Genomic DNA, 16,076 nt, shown 5'->3' with positions numbered 1-16,076 from the left:
AAGTCAAGGACAATTTCCAATGCACAGTGTGGAAAAGGTCCCCCTCCTACTACTGGGGAAAAGAGTTTGGGTATGTGGAGGTTCCATGATTGTTCCATGTCTTCTAACCTTATGACATCTATTTCCCAGAATTGATGTAGGTACAAATTAGGCTATGTAAATAGTTGCTTCTTGGAGTCGTTTTATGAAAGTACATGCAAGAAAAAAAATGATAAACTATTATTTAATCCTAAATAATAAACAAGACTCAGTACAATTTGAAACAGCAACAACAAAATAAAGAGGCAACAATAAGCCCAAAAAGCTACTTAAAGTGCCAAATGTCTGCAGAAACAAAAGAGCTGTTTAAAAGAATCATTTAAAAACTCAGAAGAGATCTTAAGCCTTCTGCAAACCCACCCATGCTATAAAGGTAGGATTTCTGTAGCCTCAATTTTCTGAAAGGGTAAACAAGGCAAGACAGGTAAAGAAAAATGATAAGTTACGATTTGTTTTCCAAATAAATCCTTTGGTTTAATAAAATACAAGTATCTTTCCTACAAGCCTTGCATAACCTATACTTGTACTCACTTGCTTTCTTATAATAAATCTATAAAGGAACTCAAAATGCAATTGCTGACCAAGTAATTACAGCAAATAAATCAAAGGCTTTGGCTAGTTTCAGTACCAGAGAAAAAGAAGTACCAAATGAGATTTTTTTGAGAAGGACTCAAAGAATAATCCAGGGAAATACTGGCTTTTGAGTAACTGACATAGACCGTAATGAAAAACAGAAGTAGTAGATACAGAGTTTTGCTTCACAAAAGTACTAGAGCTCTTGAAAGAACTCCAGGAGCTAACAGAGACTGGGTCATCTTGATGCTGTATTCTATTTAGATTTCTGAAAAGCTTCATGAATTCCCTCAAAAAATAAAAAATAAAAATGGAATATTCCTTTATGTAGATTAAAGGCAGCAGAAGACAGAAAACAGGTGGTTATTTTTCATATTGGAAAAAGCTTTAAGTGAATTCCCCCATGAATTTATGTTGTTCAACATAATAAGTGATCTGGAAAAGAGGGTAACTGACAGGTCCAAAACTGGAGTACTCAAATCTAATATTGATGGAAAACATTGAGTTACTACGTATGAAAGGGATATTAAATTCAATGTTAATAAGTGCAGTGTAATTCACTTTGCAGAAAAATAATTCTAACTACAGAACAATATCAAAGAAGGTGTAAGAGTAGACAAACAATAATGGCAGTAAGAGAGTCCTGTCATCACTGACTGGATCAATAACATTTCTTTAATCCTGTATTCAGTTCTTGTCCTCTCATGCCTAAATTAATACTGTAGAATACACTGAAGAAATAGAAAGGGTGCACAAGCCCAACTAATAATATCAGAAATATTGAATTAATATGAAGAGAGGGTAATCCCACCAGAATTCCTCATCTTGGGAAAAAAACAAAACAAAACAAAACCCAGAGGTGGTATGACAGAGGATTAAAGTAGCACAAACAGGAATGAAATTGTAAATAAGGAATGATTATTTGTTACTTCTTATAAAGGAAGAAGTCTTCTCTGAAGGATTCTGGGCTGGATAAAAATATCAGGTAAGGATTTAATTATTTACTGTGCACTTTTCTGTGCGTACTACACTCTTGCTTTAAGCATCCACTGTAAGCTATGAGCAGAGCTCTTCTCCATTTACATAAGATGATTCTGAGGGTTTCTTTTCATGGAACTTTCAGCTCTGCAGTAAGAACAGAGGGAGTGCATAGGGAGTGAGAGGAGTCAGAGATTAATCATTGGAGATGTATAGGAATAAGACTGTGTGCAGATGTGTTTGACAGTGTATAAACAAGCGTATAGCAGTTGGCAGGATAGGTTGGGCTTGTTTTGCATTACGCTGTAGAGATACAATTTTCTCAGAAATTATCCAGCTGCTGTTCTTTGCAGGCTTTCCATTCCTGTTTCCTTTTCTATTAAACCATTCACCCTCAGTTTCCTTCTTCATGTAAAAGAAAACCCCCAGACTTGCAGAAACACAACGACTGACTCGTTCCACATGGATCATATTTGCAACTATTGAGGTCACAATATACTTAGCAGCTTAATCTCATGCAAAGTAGGGTAAAACATTTCTGGTTGAGGTTTATTCCTATAAAGAAATAATAAAGTTATTACCTGAGAATAAGAAAATTTCTTACTGTCAAAACACAGGCAGAATCTTTGAAGTTTGAGTCAGAGAGTTGCAAAAGGTGATCTACACTATTAATTGAGATGTCCACTTCTCCTTTTTTGGCTACCTAGGAAATACAGGAGAATCACCTCTCAGATATAAAGGGTGAGGGACTTAAACTGCTTTGTGGAAATCTAATCACTAGAGCCTATTACAAGTGCATCCTATGTCATCAGAATCACAGAATCATTAAGGTTGGAAAGACCAGTAAGATCATATAGCCCAACCATCATAATGCTTCCTTTCCTGAACATGAGTACTAGCAGAAGGGAAGGTAGCCAGAACCTCCTTTTGCACAGCAACTCTGGGGCTTGAGCTCCTGGTCAGTAAAACGAAGACCTAGGACATGCAACAGTCCCAAAGCCAACAAAACAGAGAACTGCATGATTTTAGCATTCCAACTGCAGCTAGGCTTCATGCAGAAAGGAAGGTAAGACAAAGACAAAATTTATGGAAGCTTTGATTCTGTAACTCTGTAATAAGGGACTTCCCTAGCACAGAGAAGCCATAAGTTCTTCTCCTGCTTCCACTGTCCATTGCATATTTTCTTTAATGATGCTTAGCTGGATATTGTACAGCTAATACTTTTAGCAGAAATTCTTTCTGTTCCAATATGATTGCTACAGTTGTGATGAAAACCACCATTCGTCTCCCCTACCTGGACAATGGCATGTTACTCTTCAATTTCCATGCTCCTCAAGTAATTTTCACATTATTCATGCTGCTCTGTGAGATCATGTTCTTGTCCCTATAAACGTCTTGTATCCATAAACCCTGTCTCCAAGAGCTGTCTCTTCAAATGCCCAGTGAAGTGCAGGAGGAAAAGGCAGCGCTCAGAGTTCTGATCACAACATAAATGAACTTCGAGCAGAACAGAAATTCTTCCACTGCCCATTCTTCTTGGTTATTAAAACTGTAGCAATTCAAGGCCCATCAAGGTGATGTATACCAGAGATCTGAATCCAGACACCTGATTTGCATATGAATTTGAACATCTCCTTTTTGTACCGGCCTAGATAGAGCACAACCACACAGCCTGGAAGAAGCTGGCTTGCTTACGCATAAAAGGCCAAAGAGACTATAACAACTGAGAATCATTTAAGGTGTTCCTCAGTGTTCTCTATTAGAGGCTGCAACTGTATGCCATTTGCCTTCAGGAAAATCAGATTGAATTTTCACTCCTTTCAGATTTAAAATAGTATTTGTAAGGAATTAAATCGCGGAAAAATAATGCATTTCTCTGCAATTTCTGAATCAGCATTGTCCTATTAAACCAGCAGGAGGAATCAGCAGGCACAAACACAGAATTCCTTCTCATTAGGTCTGTCAAATAATACAGCAAGCTCAGGAGAAAACATCCTACTTCATAAGCGGCAGCTCTGAACCCAGAGAATCTTTTAAGGCCTGTTCAAATGACTGATGTTTTTGTAAGTACAACATTCTTAACATATGCAACAAGATTTGTAAGAAGAAATAATATATTTTATTAGATTAAATTATATATATATTTGGAATTGCAAGTCTATCTTCAGATCTAAAACCAAAGCCTTTTACTAATCACAGAGTGGCAATTCTGTGCTCCTATCTTGCAACACTTTCTTTACAGAAACAGAATAAGTAAAAAAGTGGTTCCTCTTTTCCAATACAGCTTAGAAAGAAAGAAGACAAAAAGAAAAGAACACGTCACATAGTTAAGATGAATTATATCATGCATAAACATCCAATGAACTTAAAAGAAAATCATTTTATATTTTAACATACAAAAATGGAAAAACCCCAACAGACACAGGCTTCTGCACCTCCATATCTTTTCTCTCGTCTTGTTCTCTTTTACTGGCCCATTCCACTCCTTTTATTGTACTGAGTGAGTCCTTGGGAATTCCTCCTACAATATATATATTCAGTAACGTCTCCATGTTAAGCCAAAAAGTTCAAAAAACACCATATCTCTCAACATGGCAATATTTAGATTGCCTTTCATGACAAAATTGCAAAGGTTATTGAGGATGAGATCAAGCCATGCCTTTCAACACACTGCACTGGAAAATAGAAAAAAGGAATGGTTTATTTGCTCCTAGCTTGCAGAGATCGTTTTTAACAGATAGCTGCCATCTCTTCCAACTACTCTTAGCCTTGCTATTCATTGATATTTACTCCTTTAACAGATTTTCTGTGATCCTCAAAGATTGCTGCCAGGAGAAATAATCATCTGATTTGAGGCTTTTGAACAGCTCAATGGCCTGCTGGGGCTCCTGTGTATCACAGGGTTTCCCCCCAGCAAGGGCAAGTATCAGGTGTGTGGTGCCGCTGGCTGATGGCAGTGACAGGCTGTCTGTGGTGATGTACTCCAAGGGGCACTGCTGAAGGAATGCCGGACAGCCAGGAGCCTCTGGACATTTCTGCTCTTCTGTTCTCATGTCTGTGCTTTTCCCACAGGTGGAGGGAAGTGTTGAAACTTCCTTCTTGTTGACGTACTGCGTCGCTTCCTTCTGCTCTGGGAGCAGGAAGGGCTGCAGAGGACCTGCTCCCGGCTGCTCCTGCCTCTGTGCAGCCTGGGGGCTGGCTTTGTCTGGAAGGGTCACGTACTGCAGGGACACTGCTTTCTCCTGTTTTCCCATTGGATTCAAGCTCACCTCCAGGGTCTGATGCATCTCAGGCTGAGAAGACCTCACTGGGCTGTACAAGTATGGGCCATTGAAAGCAAAGCAAGTGGTTGCTGTCTGGGAAGTTATACTTGTGTCAGCACAGTTTGTCCTTGAAACAGAATATGAATAGCCAGAAATTGGACTTGGGCAGACAACTGGGGCATGCTCTGGCACATGTAAAGCATGGTATGGGTTCTGTAGGTCCAATGCAGGAGAAGAAACCTCTGTCCTTTCAGTCTGCACTTCAGAGGACTCCGCCAAAATCTTCGTCTGCCTGAAGGAGGGACAGTTAAAATTGCTCATGAGATATGTATTTGTGGTAAACACAAAGCAGAAACACAAGCTTAGTAGAACACAGAGGTAGCTATGCATATGGTCAGAATGATCTGTACAGGTGAGCAAGTTACATCAGAGCACACAGAATTGTATCCGAAGCTCAAAAGTTACTGCCATGGGCTTTTTGGTGGCAGAACGTTTGGCTATGGCTTCCCATGAGTTAGGGAGCTCTATGAGCGTGTCATTCACAGTGTGACTACAATGTTCTCTTCATTTACCTGTCCATATCTTGAAGGAAGCTAGACTGATCCACGTTCTCCACAAGGCTGCATTTGTTGAAGTCCAGCTGGCTGCTTGCATGCCTGTTTCCTAGGGCAACTTTCTGGAAAAGAAAAGAAAGTTGAGCAGACATGAGAAGTGTATTACCAGCAATAGGATCAAGACCCACATGTTACTTATGGAGAAGGAAAACAAGTAGCCTAAAGCATGTGGTAATATGCTCTTGCAAAGTTGGGTTCAATTTCAGTGAAAGAAATAGTTGTTTTCTCCAGGCAATGTTTCGTCTATAAAGATTGAAAGCCTATTATCTATATGAGGTGGACAGAGAAACAGAATTATTGAGATGTTCACAAAACAAGGGATAAGATGATTCAGTGCAAGGATGGGAACTTTCAAAACTGTTAAATTAAGGCATTGAATGCTTGTGGATGGGGAAGCGGGTTATCATATTGCAAAGGTCGTGGAGCAGATCATCTTGAGCGCAATCACACGGCACATGCAAGACAACTACATGGCCATGCCATCATGGGTTCATGAAAGGCAGGTCTTCATCTCCTTCTGCAACAGATGACCAATGCAGTGGATGAGCGAAAGGCTGTGGGTGTACTGTCTAGCCTTTAGTAAAGCCTTTGACTCTGTCTCTCACAATATTTTCCTGGAGAAGCTGGCAATGCACAGCTTACATAGATACACTCATCGCTGGGTAAAAAAGACTGGCTGATGGGGCTAGGCCCAAAGAGTAGTGGTGAATGGAGTTAAATGCAGATGACGCATTCTCCAGGGGTCTGTACTGGGCTGGCCCTGTTTAATATTGTTATTGACAGTCTGGACAAGGGGGTTAAGTGCCCCGTCAGTAAATTTGTGAATGAGACCACACTGTGAGGAAGTGTCGATCTGCCTGAGGACAGGAAAGCTCTACAGAGGGATCTGGGAAGGCTGGATTGATGAGCTGAAGCCAATTGTATGAACCATATCCTGACACTCACTCACTCACACACAAATGAACATATGTGAGTGTCCATTTGCCTCACACAAAGGTCATGTAACAACTTTAACTATTGTATTGCCAGGTAATTAAGATAGAGTAAAGTCAACTGTTGCACAAAAACATGCTTGGGAGTGCAGTGAGAGTAGAGTGGGAACACTGTAGAATTAGAAGTTCTTCTCTTGCAAGGCTGAAGTGTTTTACCACAAAATTCAGGCATGCCTATTCCACTCATTCCTTTTCCACTTTTGGAGGAAAGAGGGAGGGAGAGATACTTCATTGAATAAAAGCTATCTAAACATATTCCTCTCATTCCAAGACAGAAATAGTGACAGAAAGGCATGTAGTAATGTTTATTACAGAAAATCCAACCGCTCAAAATAAGTGTCTTAATCAGAACTATCATCGCACTGTAAAACCTTCGGAATAGTTACTCTCTGGAAACAAAGAAAAGCAACAGATAGATATTGAAGTTTCCAATGACACTGGATTGACTCAATTGGCTAAATTCTTAAAGTACTGAAAATTTCCTACTTTTCATATGAACTGAAATTCTCCAGGCAATAAGGAACAGACTAATTGAAGCGTACGTTCCTTGCAGATTAGGTGACAAAGAGGAGCTCTTGGAATTATTGGGATTCACGAAGAAGAAAAAAATAATGAACCTTCAAAGGCACAGATGCCTCTTACCTTCAAGTAGCTCTGGATCAGCAGACTCTTGCTGGGGTTTGGAATCTTTTCCTCCCACAGCTTCTTCTGCCTGCAGCAACACAGAGTTTTCAAGGTTCGTGTCTCAGTGTGGCAAGAAGAAGAGACTGCACCTCATGCACCATGCTGCTCTGCGTGGCCCCGCCGTTGCCTGGGAGGCCAGCAGCAAACTCGCACCAGTGTCCAGCCATGTACAAGGCTGACGCTGCACACCAAGGCTTCTCTTTGCATAGACCACTCTCGTAGCAGACAAGCAGTGCCTCACCCTTTATCCACTCCCCGTGGCCAACACACAGCTAAATTGCCTTCTCAGGGCACAAACTTACCTGAGTAAGTACTTAAAGCTGCAGTAAGCAACAGCGAGCAAAGTGATGATGAGAACTGGCAGCATCAATGGGAGAACCACTGGTGAAAGAACTGAAAGAGAGAAAGAAGAAATGGGGAGTCAACGTCTGAGGACCCCTTCCCATAAGAAGTTTTGCATTCAGGTGATTCTTCATGAAAGCATATCTGGGAAGTAGAAGAGAACAAATGTGTCCTGACTACCTTATTGATGACCAAAGGAAGTCATCTTTTCCCTCACTGATTCTTTTTCTAGACTTGACTGACTCCACAGGGAAAATAATTTATCCCAACAAAAGCCTGGTGAGGTAGCAGAATTCACGGTGAACGTTAGAGGTCTACAGAGGTCTTAGGTTGCCTGACTTTGTACAGTCCTGGAGAGATGGGAATCTCAGAGATTCTCCTGAGCTCCCTCTGCCTCCCTCTCCCTCAGGAAACAGCAGTGGTCTTTGGCTAGGATCTTTTCTTGATTCTCCATGTGGAAAGCTTTACAGCTAGCTGTATTAGCCTGGGGAAGGGAAGCAGGAAAGGTGCTTACGAGCTGCATCCTGCTCACTGCCTTTGTTAGCGTTCCTGCTGCACTGAAAGGGTGCAAGCAGAACAGTGACCACTTTAAGCAGCCCCACCACAGTTACATGGCTGGATCTGCCTGCAGCGTTCATCACAAGAATGCAGGTGTTTCTCTACAGGCAATTCGTCCACGAACCGTTCAAAAACCTGACAAAAACCGCCCGGGTGAAAAGTACCATTCTCAGTTTCCCAGGTGAACTCCTCACTCCATCCACTCCAGTATCCTTGATAATCCTGGTTATTCACCATTGCACGCATTCTTCCCCTGTATTTGGTAGACGCTGACAACATCTGATCAGTGAAGATGAAGGGAGGTTCATCATTGGTAATTTTTATGCTCTTCATGGTCTGGGGAGAGGAAAGAAGCACAAATGAAAGAGGTGAGAGGAACTGACATCCCCAGTCGCAAAGCAAAGAGAAACCCAGGACTCTTCACTTGCTATCACTCACTTTTTCATACTGGTTGTGCTTCCAGAACTGGACTTCGTACTGCTGTTTTATGGAATCATGCTGTAAAGTGTGTTTTTTCCACCTCAGTTCATACTCCTGATTTCTCATCAGTTCCACAGACACATTTGCAGGTGGCAGCACCTTAACTAGAAAACAGAGAATATCCTAGAGTACATATCAACAAACACACCCAGCATATCCATTCACCATCTTCTGTAATCATCCACCACATCTCCTAAGATTTGCAGCTACAAAATGATCTCTTCTACCATTGCAAGAACCTCTCCCCAGCTCCTGTCTGTGAAAACACCACCAATACTTCCAGATGCTTACAGGTACTGGTGCTCCACCTGGCACACCTCACGCAGCACATCAGCCCTATCTCATGCTGTGCTCCAGGGATCACGTCACAAACCACCAGAAACTCCACTGGGTCTGACCCACAACATCAACCACGTGCTTCCCTTACCAAGTCACATCTCTTCTTCCTCCCAAACACCTTTCCTCACTCCCACTGCCCTCGTCACGTCTTGCCCACACAGGCACTGTTCCAAAAAAACTCCCAGGAGAGGCAAGACTCTCCAAAGCAACTCACTGTTCTTGTAGGCTTCTATCAGTTTCTCCTCCATCTTGGTCCGCACAGACACTTGGTACTGGCTCTGACTGCTGATGTTGCTAACAGGGATCCCACAGCTCTGCACCACATATGGGACATGGGGCAAAGCCTTCTCATACACGGGAGAGCACTCCTCTTCCCTGGGGGAGAAAAGAAGGTGGTGCTGAGATCAGCAGGAATGGCACAGAGCAGCAGCCCAGCAGGAAGGCAGAGGTAAGTATGCCGCCACTGGCAGATCACGTACGCTGATGTTGGAGTGGCCCTGAAGAACAAGCCAAAGATGACAGAGCTAGCAATCGCTTCCTTCACTTCCCAGTTGCACTTCAGATACACACCATTGAAGAGGCATCGAAGGTTCCTGGGATGAATGCCACCTACAGAGAAGATCACAGCATGCTAAGAGGCAGGAAAAGTCCAGTGAAAGCCTTTGTCTTGCATGAGCAGGTACCATACAATGGGGTGGAACACAAAGCACACTGAAAGGGGCAAGATAGGCTCTTGCTCCTGCTCGCATTTCAAACTTCTCCATGCCCTTCTAGGACATAGCTATCCTTCCAAGTGGAAGCAAGACCAGCACCACAGTGGAAGACAGCAAGCAGACTTCTTCATGAGCTACATCCCAAGTCACAATCCGGACCCATGGAGGGCTGCAGACCTCCTGCAGGGGGCACAGCCCCCAGCTATTTCATTATTGCTTGGAGTATCCCAGTGAAACAAGTGTTGAGGCTCCCTGAGAGAAAGCCATCATAGGTGGGGCTTCCCTTGCCACTTTTGGCTTTGGAAGGGACCCACAAGGATCACTGCCTTGCCCTGGCTTCTCAGGGTGACCTCCTACCCTTGCACAGCCCTACTCCATCCCCTTTACCTTCGGGGGTCTCCCAGGACACATCTGTGCTCCACTCGCTGTATTGCCCGGAGAAACCTGTGCCCTGCTCCGGTCTGGCTCGCACACGGGCGATGTATCTGCTCCCTGGGATGAGGTGGCTGAGATGGCAATGAGTGGTGTTGGAGAGCAGGCGGGAAGCAGCCTTCTGTCAGCAGGGGAAAGGAGGGAGAACAGGAATCAGTGGTGAGGGGTGGAGGGAAGACAGAGAAGGAGCACAGATGCATCTCAAGCTGTCTCGTACACGTGAAACATTTCCAAGGTGTTTTGCCTTTCTCCCCCATGAGCCCACAGGCAGCTCTTCAAACGTGCTTTGAATTCATGATGGAGGGATGCAGGGTTAAATAAATTCCAACTCAAAACCCAATTGCACTGCTTTTTCACAGTGAAGAATTGATTTTTGCATTCAAGTCAGGACTAGTGGTATTTTATCAGGAAAGTCACTTGCAGACAGTAACAAAGCCTCTTCCACATGGCCTAAATCAGCACTTACTGCAACTCTTCATAGTGCCTGAGAACAGAAAGGCTGCTCATTTGCATGGCACTGACCATAAGCTCTCAACCAGCCACAAGGCTGCAGCCAGGGCCTGGTGAGGCCAGCTCTTCCTGCTCTTACCTCCCAGGACTCCCAGTCCCGCTTGTAAGCAACTTCATACTCCAACGCATTGCTCAGCCCTTGGCTTCCATCAGGTGCTGTCCAGGTCAGCAAGAAGTCCCCTGAACTTTCTCGGACTGAGAGGTTCTGAGGGGGAAGAGGCTGAACTGGAAGATGAAGGTACAACACATGAGATGCAATTGGAGGAGAGAAACATGAAGAGGGGAACAAAACATGAAGTTAAGCTCCCTCAACTTCCCCATTTTCACAATATCTTATCAGTTCCTGCAGTAGGAAGCTGCTTGCTGTGTGTCCCTCCAACATCCACCTGTTCTCCCAAAAGCATTTGAAAGTTTGCCTTGGAATTTATTCCTTACCATTTTGGAAAAGATGAACTTGTAGTTGTGCTTCAAGATTCTGCTTGGGTTTGAAGCTGTAATAGTCATCCACCCCTATTCCAAAATGTTCTACTGTTTTCCAACAAATCCAATGGCTGTAGGGGCCTGAAGCCTCAGGTAAGTCTTCTTCCAGCTCCTTTTGACAATGCATTTCCTCACTGTCACTGTGTGAATAGAAAAAGTATCTATAACGGTCTGATCTGGTCTTATATAGTTCAGGCAAAACTAAATGTCAGCAGATAATTTCAATCCCTAATGATTATCTAATTTATGTGGGAAGTTATATCCTCATTACCACTGATATCCCTATTTTGCACCTATTACTATTGCTAACATTTTTATCACCATTAATCTTTTATCAAATGCGTTTTCATTTCAAAGTACGCAACATAATATTCTGTTCTCAAGTCAGTCTAGTTTTGTTAGCCTCCAGTCTAAGCCTTGATAATCTCACAATTCTATGTGAGAAGTAGTTTGATGGAAAAGAACATCAGAGAAATGCATTGTTTACTTTGAGTGAAAGGCAAGGAAGTTTCTGACGCTCCTGAGCTTCTTGAAGGAATTCCCTTGGCAGTCCCAGGAAGACACTTAAGCATTTTTTTAATTCAGCCAAAATGTACTTCTCAAGCCTTAGCAGTTCTGTTCTGTCAAGAGACCTGATGTATTCATTAACTTCCTCCAGAATGCTAGGCATCACTTTAGATGGCCTTCCTCCAAGCATCATCAAGATTAAAAACAATATATTATGGTAGTCAGAAGTAGGCAAGCTTTGTGTGCTTGCACAGGTCTGAGTTGCTGAAGAGATGCAGTTCTCCTTTTTGTACCCTCTGAACTTCTGCATGAGCCTATGAATTCATGCCCGTTGTTCCCGTACAGATAAAGCCGTGGCGATCAGAGCTGAGCTACTGTCCTTCAGGACAGCATGAGGTCTCCAAGCCAACCTTACGTCAGCAGGCATTGTTCAGCAGTACTGATAGCTGTCAAAGTTGGGTACTAGTGAGGAAGCCAGGCATATTTCTGAAGAAAGGGAGGGACTGATTGGTCATGATTCCTGTATCAGCCACTGAAAACCCTCCATCATAAAACAATGTTCCAGAGCAGACTCCCAACAGCAGAGCAATTTTCTTTCATCTTTTCCTTCCTTCTCTTTTTTTTTTTTTTTTTTTTCCAGAATAATTGCCCTCAAGGTCCTTTTCCAAAGACCTTCAGCTCATTTCACCTGCTTTTAGGTGTACCAATACTCTCTTACCTACAATAAAATCAAGTGTTCCCTCTTCTCCCTTTCCTTTCTGTATCCCAAGATGCTAATACATTTTCTTCTCAGCTTTCCATCTTTAACTTCCTCTCTATTTGGCCTTTCTTATCCTCACAGCTGATCAAGTCTGCTGATGCTGTTCCCTTTTCATAAGGAAACAGATGCAGCATAGAGATACTCTCATAAACAACCGGTATCTCTGGGAGGAAGATTGATAGCACAGATGATCTTACCCATACCCACACTTTCACAAGCATAGCCTATTCAGGGTCTTCAGAAGTGATCAACACCATACTCTCATTGATGACCCTAAACAGGCAAAATAACTGGGGAAACGTCTCTGCCTGGTAGGTTTATGAATCGCTCCTGAGCCCGCTCTTCTTCTCAATCTATCTTCTCTACCTCGTTGGACAGCCATCCGCGTGCCCCTTCTTATATCCTATCCAGGATTCTGCTACAAACTTATGGGAAAATTATTGAAACTAGGATCAAATTAACTCCACTGGCACATGATTAGAAGTCCTCTCTTCCCCTTTTTGGGACAGGCATCAGAAGCAAGCGCGACTTTGACTGTAACCCAAGAACAGCTGTCACTTTCTGAAAACCCGACTGCCAGCCCAGAGATTCCAAAAGAGTGTTGTGGCCAAACACTCTTTGGATGTTTTTCTTGCACAGTTCACTTCAGGTACTTACTTTTTAATAACATTCCTTTGGTACAGAGTCAAACCAAGGAGGGCATGAGCCTCGGAGTGTTCCTTCCATGTGCACGTCACGAGTGAGCTGTAGTCATTGTGGCACCTCAAGCTCTCCATCGGAACGCTTTCTGAAATGGATGCCAGCCAAAATAAACGTGCACTGCTTACAAATGGAAATAGTGAGAGCTAGCAGGAAGGACAGCGATTCTGCCATCAGAATGGGAAAGGCATCAAGAACAACACTCTTCTGATGGCACCAAATAATGACCCTTGGTGAAAATACGTTTGAAGTTGTGCTCCTTCCCCACATCTCCACAGTACCAAAGAGTCAAGCCAAGGGACAACAACGGTGAAGCGAGACCTTTGAGCCTGCAAGACATGTTTCTGGCCAAAGTATCACTTCCAGGCAGAGACAGCTTTCTGGGCATAGTGAATATCACAGTTAGTGGGGATGTGCTGATTATTTCATCTTTCTGGGACTTCTTTGCAACCGATTTCCATACTCTCACCTATTTGTCTGCACCTGCACCTGCACCTGCCACAAACTGACTGCTTTTGATCAGAATGCTTGTTGTCCTACAGCAGAGAGGATAGGAGCAAAAGAAAGTAGAAAATGGGGAAGAGTGAGTCAGGTACAAAGAAGAGAGGAAAAAGGCAGGAGTCAAATAAAAGAAATTATAAATCTGAAACTCACCATTAATGGCTTGGTCACTGAAGGCCAATGACAGATTTAGCAAAAAGATGAAAAACCCTTTCATCTTCATACTGTCCTTTGAACACAGGTTTTTATTAAAAAAAATGTTTTCATTGCCCACTCTTCTTTTGTCTTGTTGTGGAGCTTCTTGTTTTCATTTCATGAAAAGAGAAGTAAAACTCAGTTAGGGAACCTTAGGCATTTTGCTGTCTTGAAATTATATTTGAAAAGAACTCCCTAATTTGCTGTGATAAAATTCAGACAGAACATCTACAGATCCTTTACTGATGGGCAGAAACCTGTTCTTATTGTGTGAACCTGCAACATGAGAAAGGACTATAGAGTAAATGTGCCCATCCAAGGAAGTGCACAGATTCTTTCAGCTCTTGAGAAGAAACATGCATATTCTGTGAATAAATTTATCCTTCAAATTCATTCGTCCTTCTGCTCTTTCTAGTCTTCCTACTCTTCCTTCTGTTTTGTTATTTTCCTTAAAAATATATTCCACAACCACATACCTCCAGAATACGTGATTGAATTTCCATATTCATTCATTTTCAGGTTTCTCTTGAATATGGTACTCCCCAGACAAGTTGCAAATTTTAGCAACAATTTCAAATAAATTATTTCTCCTCTTTGCGGTAGACCATGGCCCACATTCTTTGGTGCCAGAATACTGGCTCTTCTGGCCATCTCTCATTGCTTTCTCCAAACTATGATAACCTTACAGAGCTGAGACCCCTGTACTCAGGGAACATGCAATCTCTAGCTCTTTTCTACTGTAGAGGAACATGGAGAGATCTCCTTTTAAATCTCTGTTGACTTTCAGATTCCTGAATGTTGCTTATTGACACCAGAAACAGCTGTATGAGCCCTCGCATAATCATTGCAAAGCTTTCCCTTAAGAGCTCTCAAGACTTTCCAGGATAGAAGACTGCTATTTTGCCTTCCCCAGAAAGAAGCAGTTCCCTTACCTGCATCCAGAGTTGTCTGTGAGGCAGATGATAAAACCTGATGGATGACCCTTACTGTTCAGCTTCCCCAGCAGTATGAGAATCTTCTGATGCAGCAACCAGCTGCTTCCCTACAAAGGAATCTATACAATATTTTTGTACCTTCCATACATTCAAATGTCGGTTTTGAAGAAGCAGACCACACCCTTCCAACGAAAATAGATGCTTGTGCAGTTGCACAGTCATGTTCCTCCTGTTTTAAGCTCCCAAGCACTTACTTCATGCGGACTGTTTAAGTGGGAAATATGGGGAAGGAAGTATGTCACTGCTAATCTGTATGTTAAGAATTATCTTTTCTTGGGATTAGTTTATTTATGAAGAAAAAAGAGGCAGAAAAAGGATCGACTGCAGTAAATGTATGAAAGTATAGGAAGGAATTATTTCTACTCAAGTATTGTTACTTGCTTTATTGTAGTCTTAAAAAGCTCCAAGAGTGGGATCATTTTTCACTTTGTGCTTGTATGTTTATATGTAATTTGAAACTAGAGAGACGACCTTTATCACTGCAATCCTTTAATTTGAGCAATATTTTAAAACCATTTACGTTTTACTGATTTCAACAATTAATAATTGATGATGATTTTTATAATACGTAGATTAAAGTGAAAACTGAGGCTTTGTTCCTTCTAATCTCAACCATTCTGTGGTTCTATGAAAGACATACTCAGATTTGTGCATTTAGGAGTAAAGTACAAGGGGCTGAGATGGGTCCCCAGATACAGAATATAATTCTTCAGTCTGTTTGTTTTTCACAGCCACTAGACCTCTAAAATCTGACCAAAACCACACTTAGCAGATATAGTCACTCACAAGAACTCCTTCAATATACAAGAGAATGTATACATACATATATATATATATTCTGTGAATAAGGGAATAATAGAATCACAGAATGGCTTGAATTGGAAGGGACCTCAAAGATTATCTAGTTCCAAACTCCCTGCCATGGACAGAGTTGCTGACTGCTAGATCAAGTACTAGATAGGGTTGCCCAAGGCTCTATCCAGCCTGGCCTTGAATGCCTTCAAGGATGGGGCATCCAAAACCTCTCTAGGTATCCTGTTCTAGTACTTCACCACCCTCTCAGTGAAAAACTTCCCCTCAACATCTAATCTAAATCTCTTCTCATTCAGTTTAAAATTGCTGCCCTGGACCTATCACTATCTATCCTTGTAAAAATTCCTAGAGACAGACCCCCTTGTGGAACACCACTCATCACCAGGCTCCACCTGGACATAGAGCCACTGACCACAACCCTTTGGCTACAATATTCAGGATGCCCAAGGAGGCTGTGGATACTCTGTTCCTGGAAGCATTCAAGGCCAGGTTGGATGTGGCTCTGGGCAGCCTTGTCTAGTGGGTGGCAACCCTGCCTGAGGCAAGGGTGCTGAAATTAGATGACCTTTAAGGTCCTTTCCAACCCAGGCCATTCTATGATTCTGTGAT

General features: G+C 42.5%; 1 protein-coding gene across 2 annotated transcripts in view; it reads right to left on the bottom strand.

Annotated features, from left to right (window-relative positions):
* Positions 1-3,686: 3,686 nt before the first annotated feature.
* LOC128073635 (cytokine receptor common subunit beta-like) overlaps positions 3,687-16,076 on the bottom strand; it is a 28,150-nt gene continuing 15,760 nt past the window's right edge. The window contains exons 2-15 of one of the 2 annotated variants that reach the window (XM_052668723.1): positions 14,592-14,701; positions 13,618-13,764; positions 12,922-13,051; positions 10,953-11,137; positions 10,597-10,742; positions 9,963-10,128; positions 9,342-9,471; positions 9,077-9,237; positions 8,482-8,627; positions 8,208-8,379; positions 7,446-7,536; positions 7,102-7,171; positions 5,426-5,529; positions 3,687-5,145 (exon numbers count right to left, since the gene is read on the bottom strand). In XM_052668723.1, the coding sequence (XP_052524683.1) occupies positions 4,377-5,145; positions 5,426-5,529; positions 7,102-7,171; positions 7,446-7,536; positions 8,208-8,379; positions 8,482-8,627; positions 9,077-9,237; positions 9,342-9,471; positions 9,963-10,128; positions 10,597-10,742; positions 10,953-11,137; positions 12,922-13,051; positions 13,618-13,687 (2,340 nt within the window). In that variant the 5' untranslated portion in view covers positions 13,688-13,764; positions 14,592-14,701 and the 3' untranslated portion in view covers positions 3,687-4,376. The remainder of the gene's footprint in view (positions 5,146-5,425; positions 5,530-7,101; positions 7,172-7,445; positions 7,537-8,207; positions 8,380-8,481; positions 8,628-9,076; positions 9,238-9,341; positions 9,472-9,962; positions 10,129-10,596; positions 10,743-10,952; positions 11,138-12,921; positions 13,052-13,617; positions 13,765-14,591; positions 14,702-16,076) is intronic. The other variant, XM_052668724.1, reaches the window with a different exon arrangement.

This window comes from Tympanuchus pallidicinctus, unplaced genomic scaffold (assembly GCF_026119805.1).
Source record: "Tympanuchus pallidicinctus isolate F22 unplaced genomic scaffold, pur_lepc_1.0 scaffold8, whole genome shotgun sequence".
In the NCBI taxonomy this organism is placed as follows: Eukaryota; Metazoa; Chordata; class Aves; order Galliformes; family Phasianidae; genus Tympanuchus; species Tympanuchus pallidicinctus.
The sequence above is the reverse complement of the archived record's forward strand: the minus strand, read 5'-3'. Positions and strand labels throughout refer to the sequence as shown.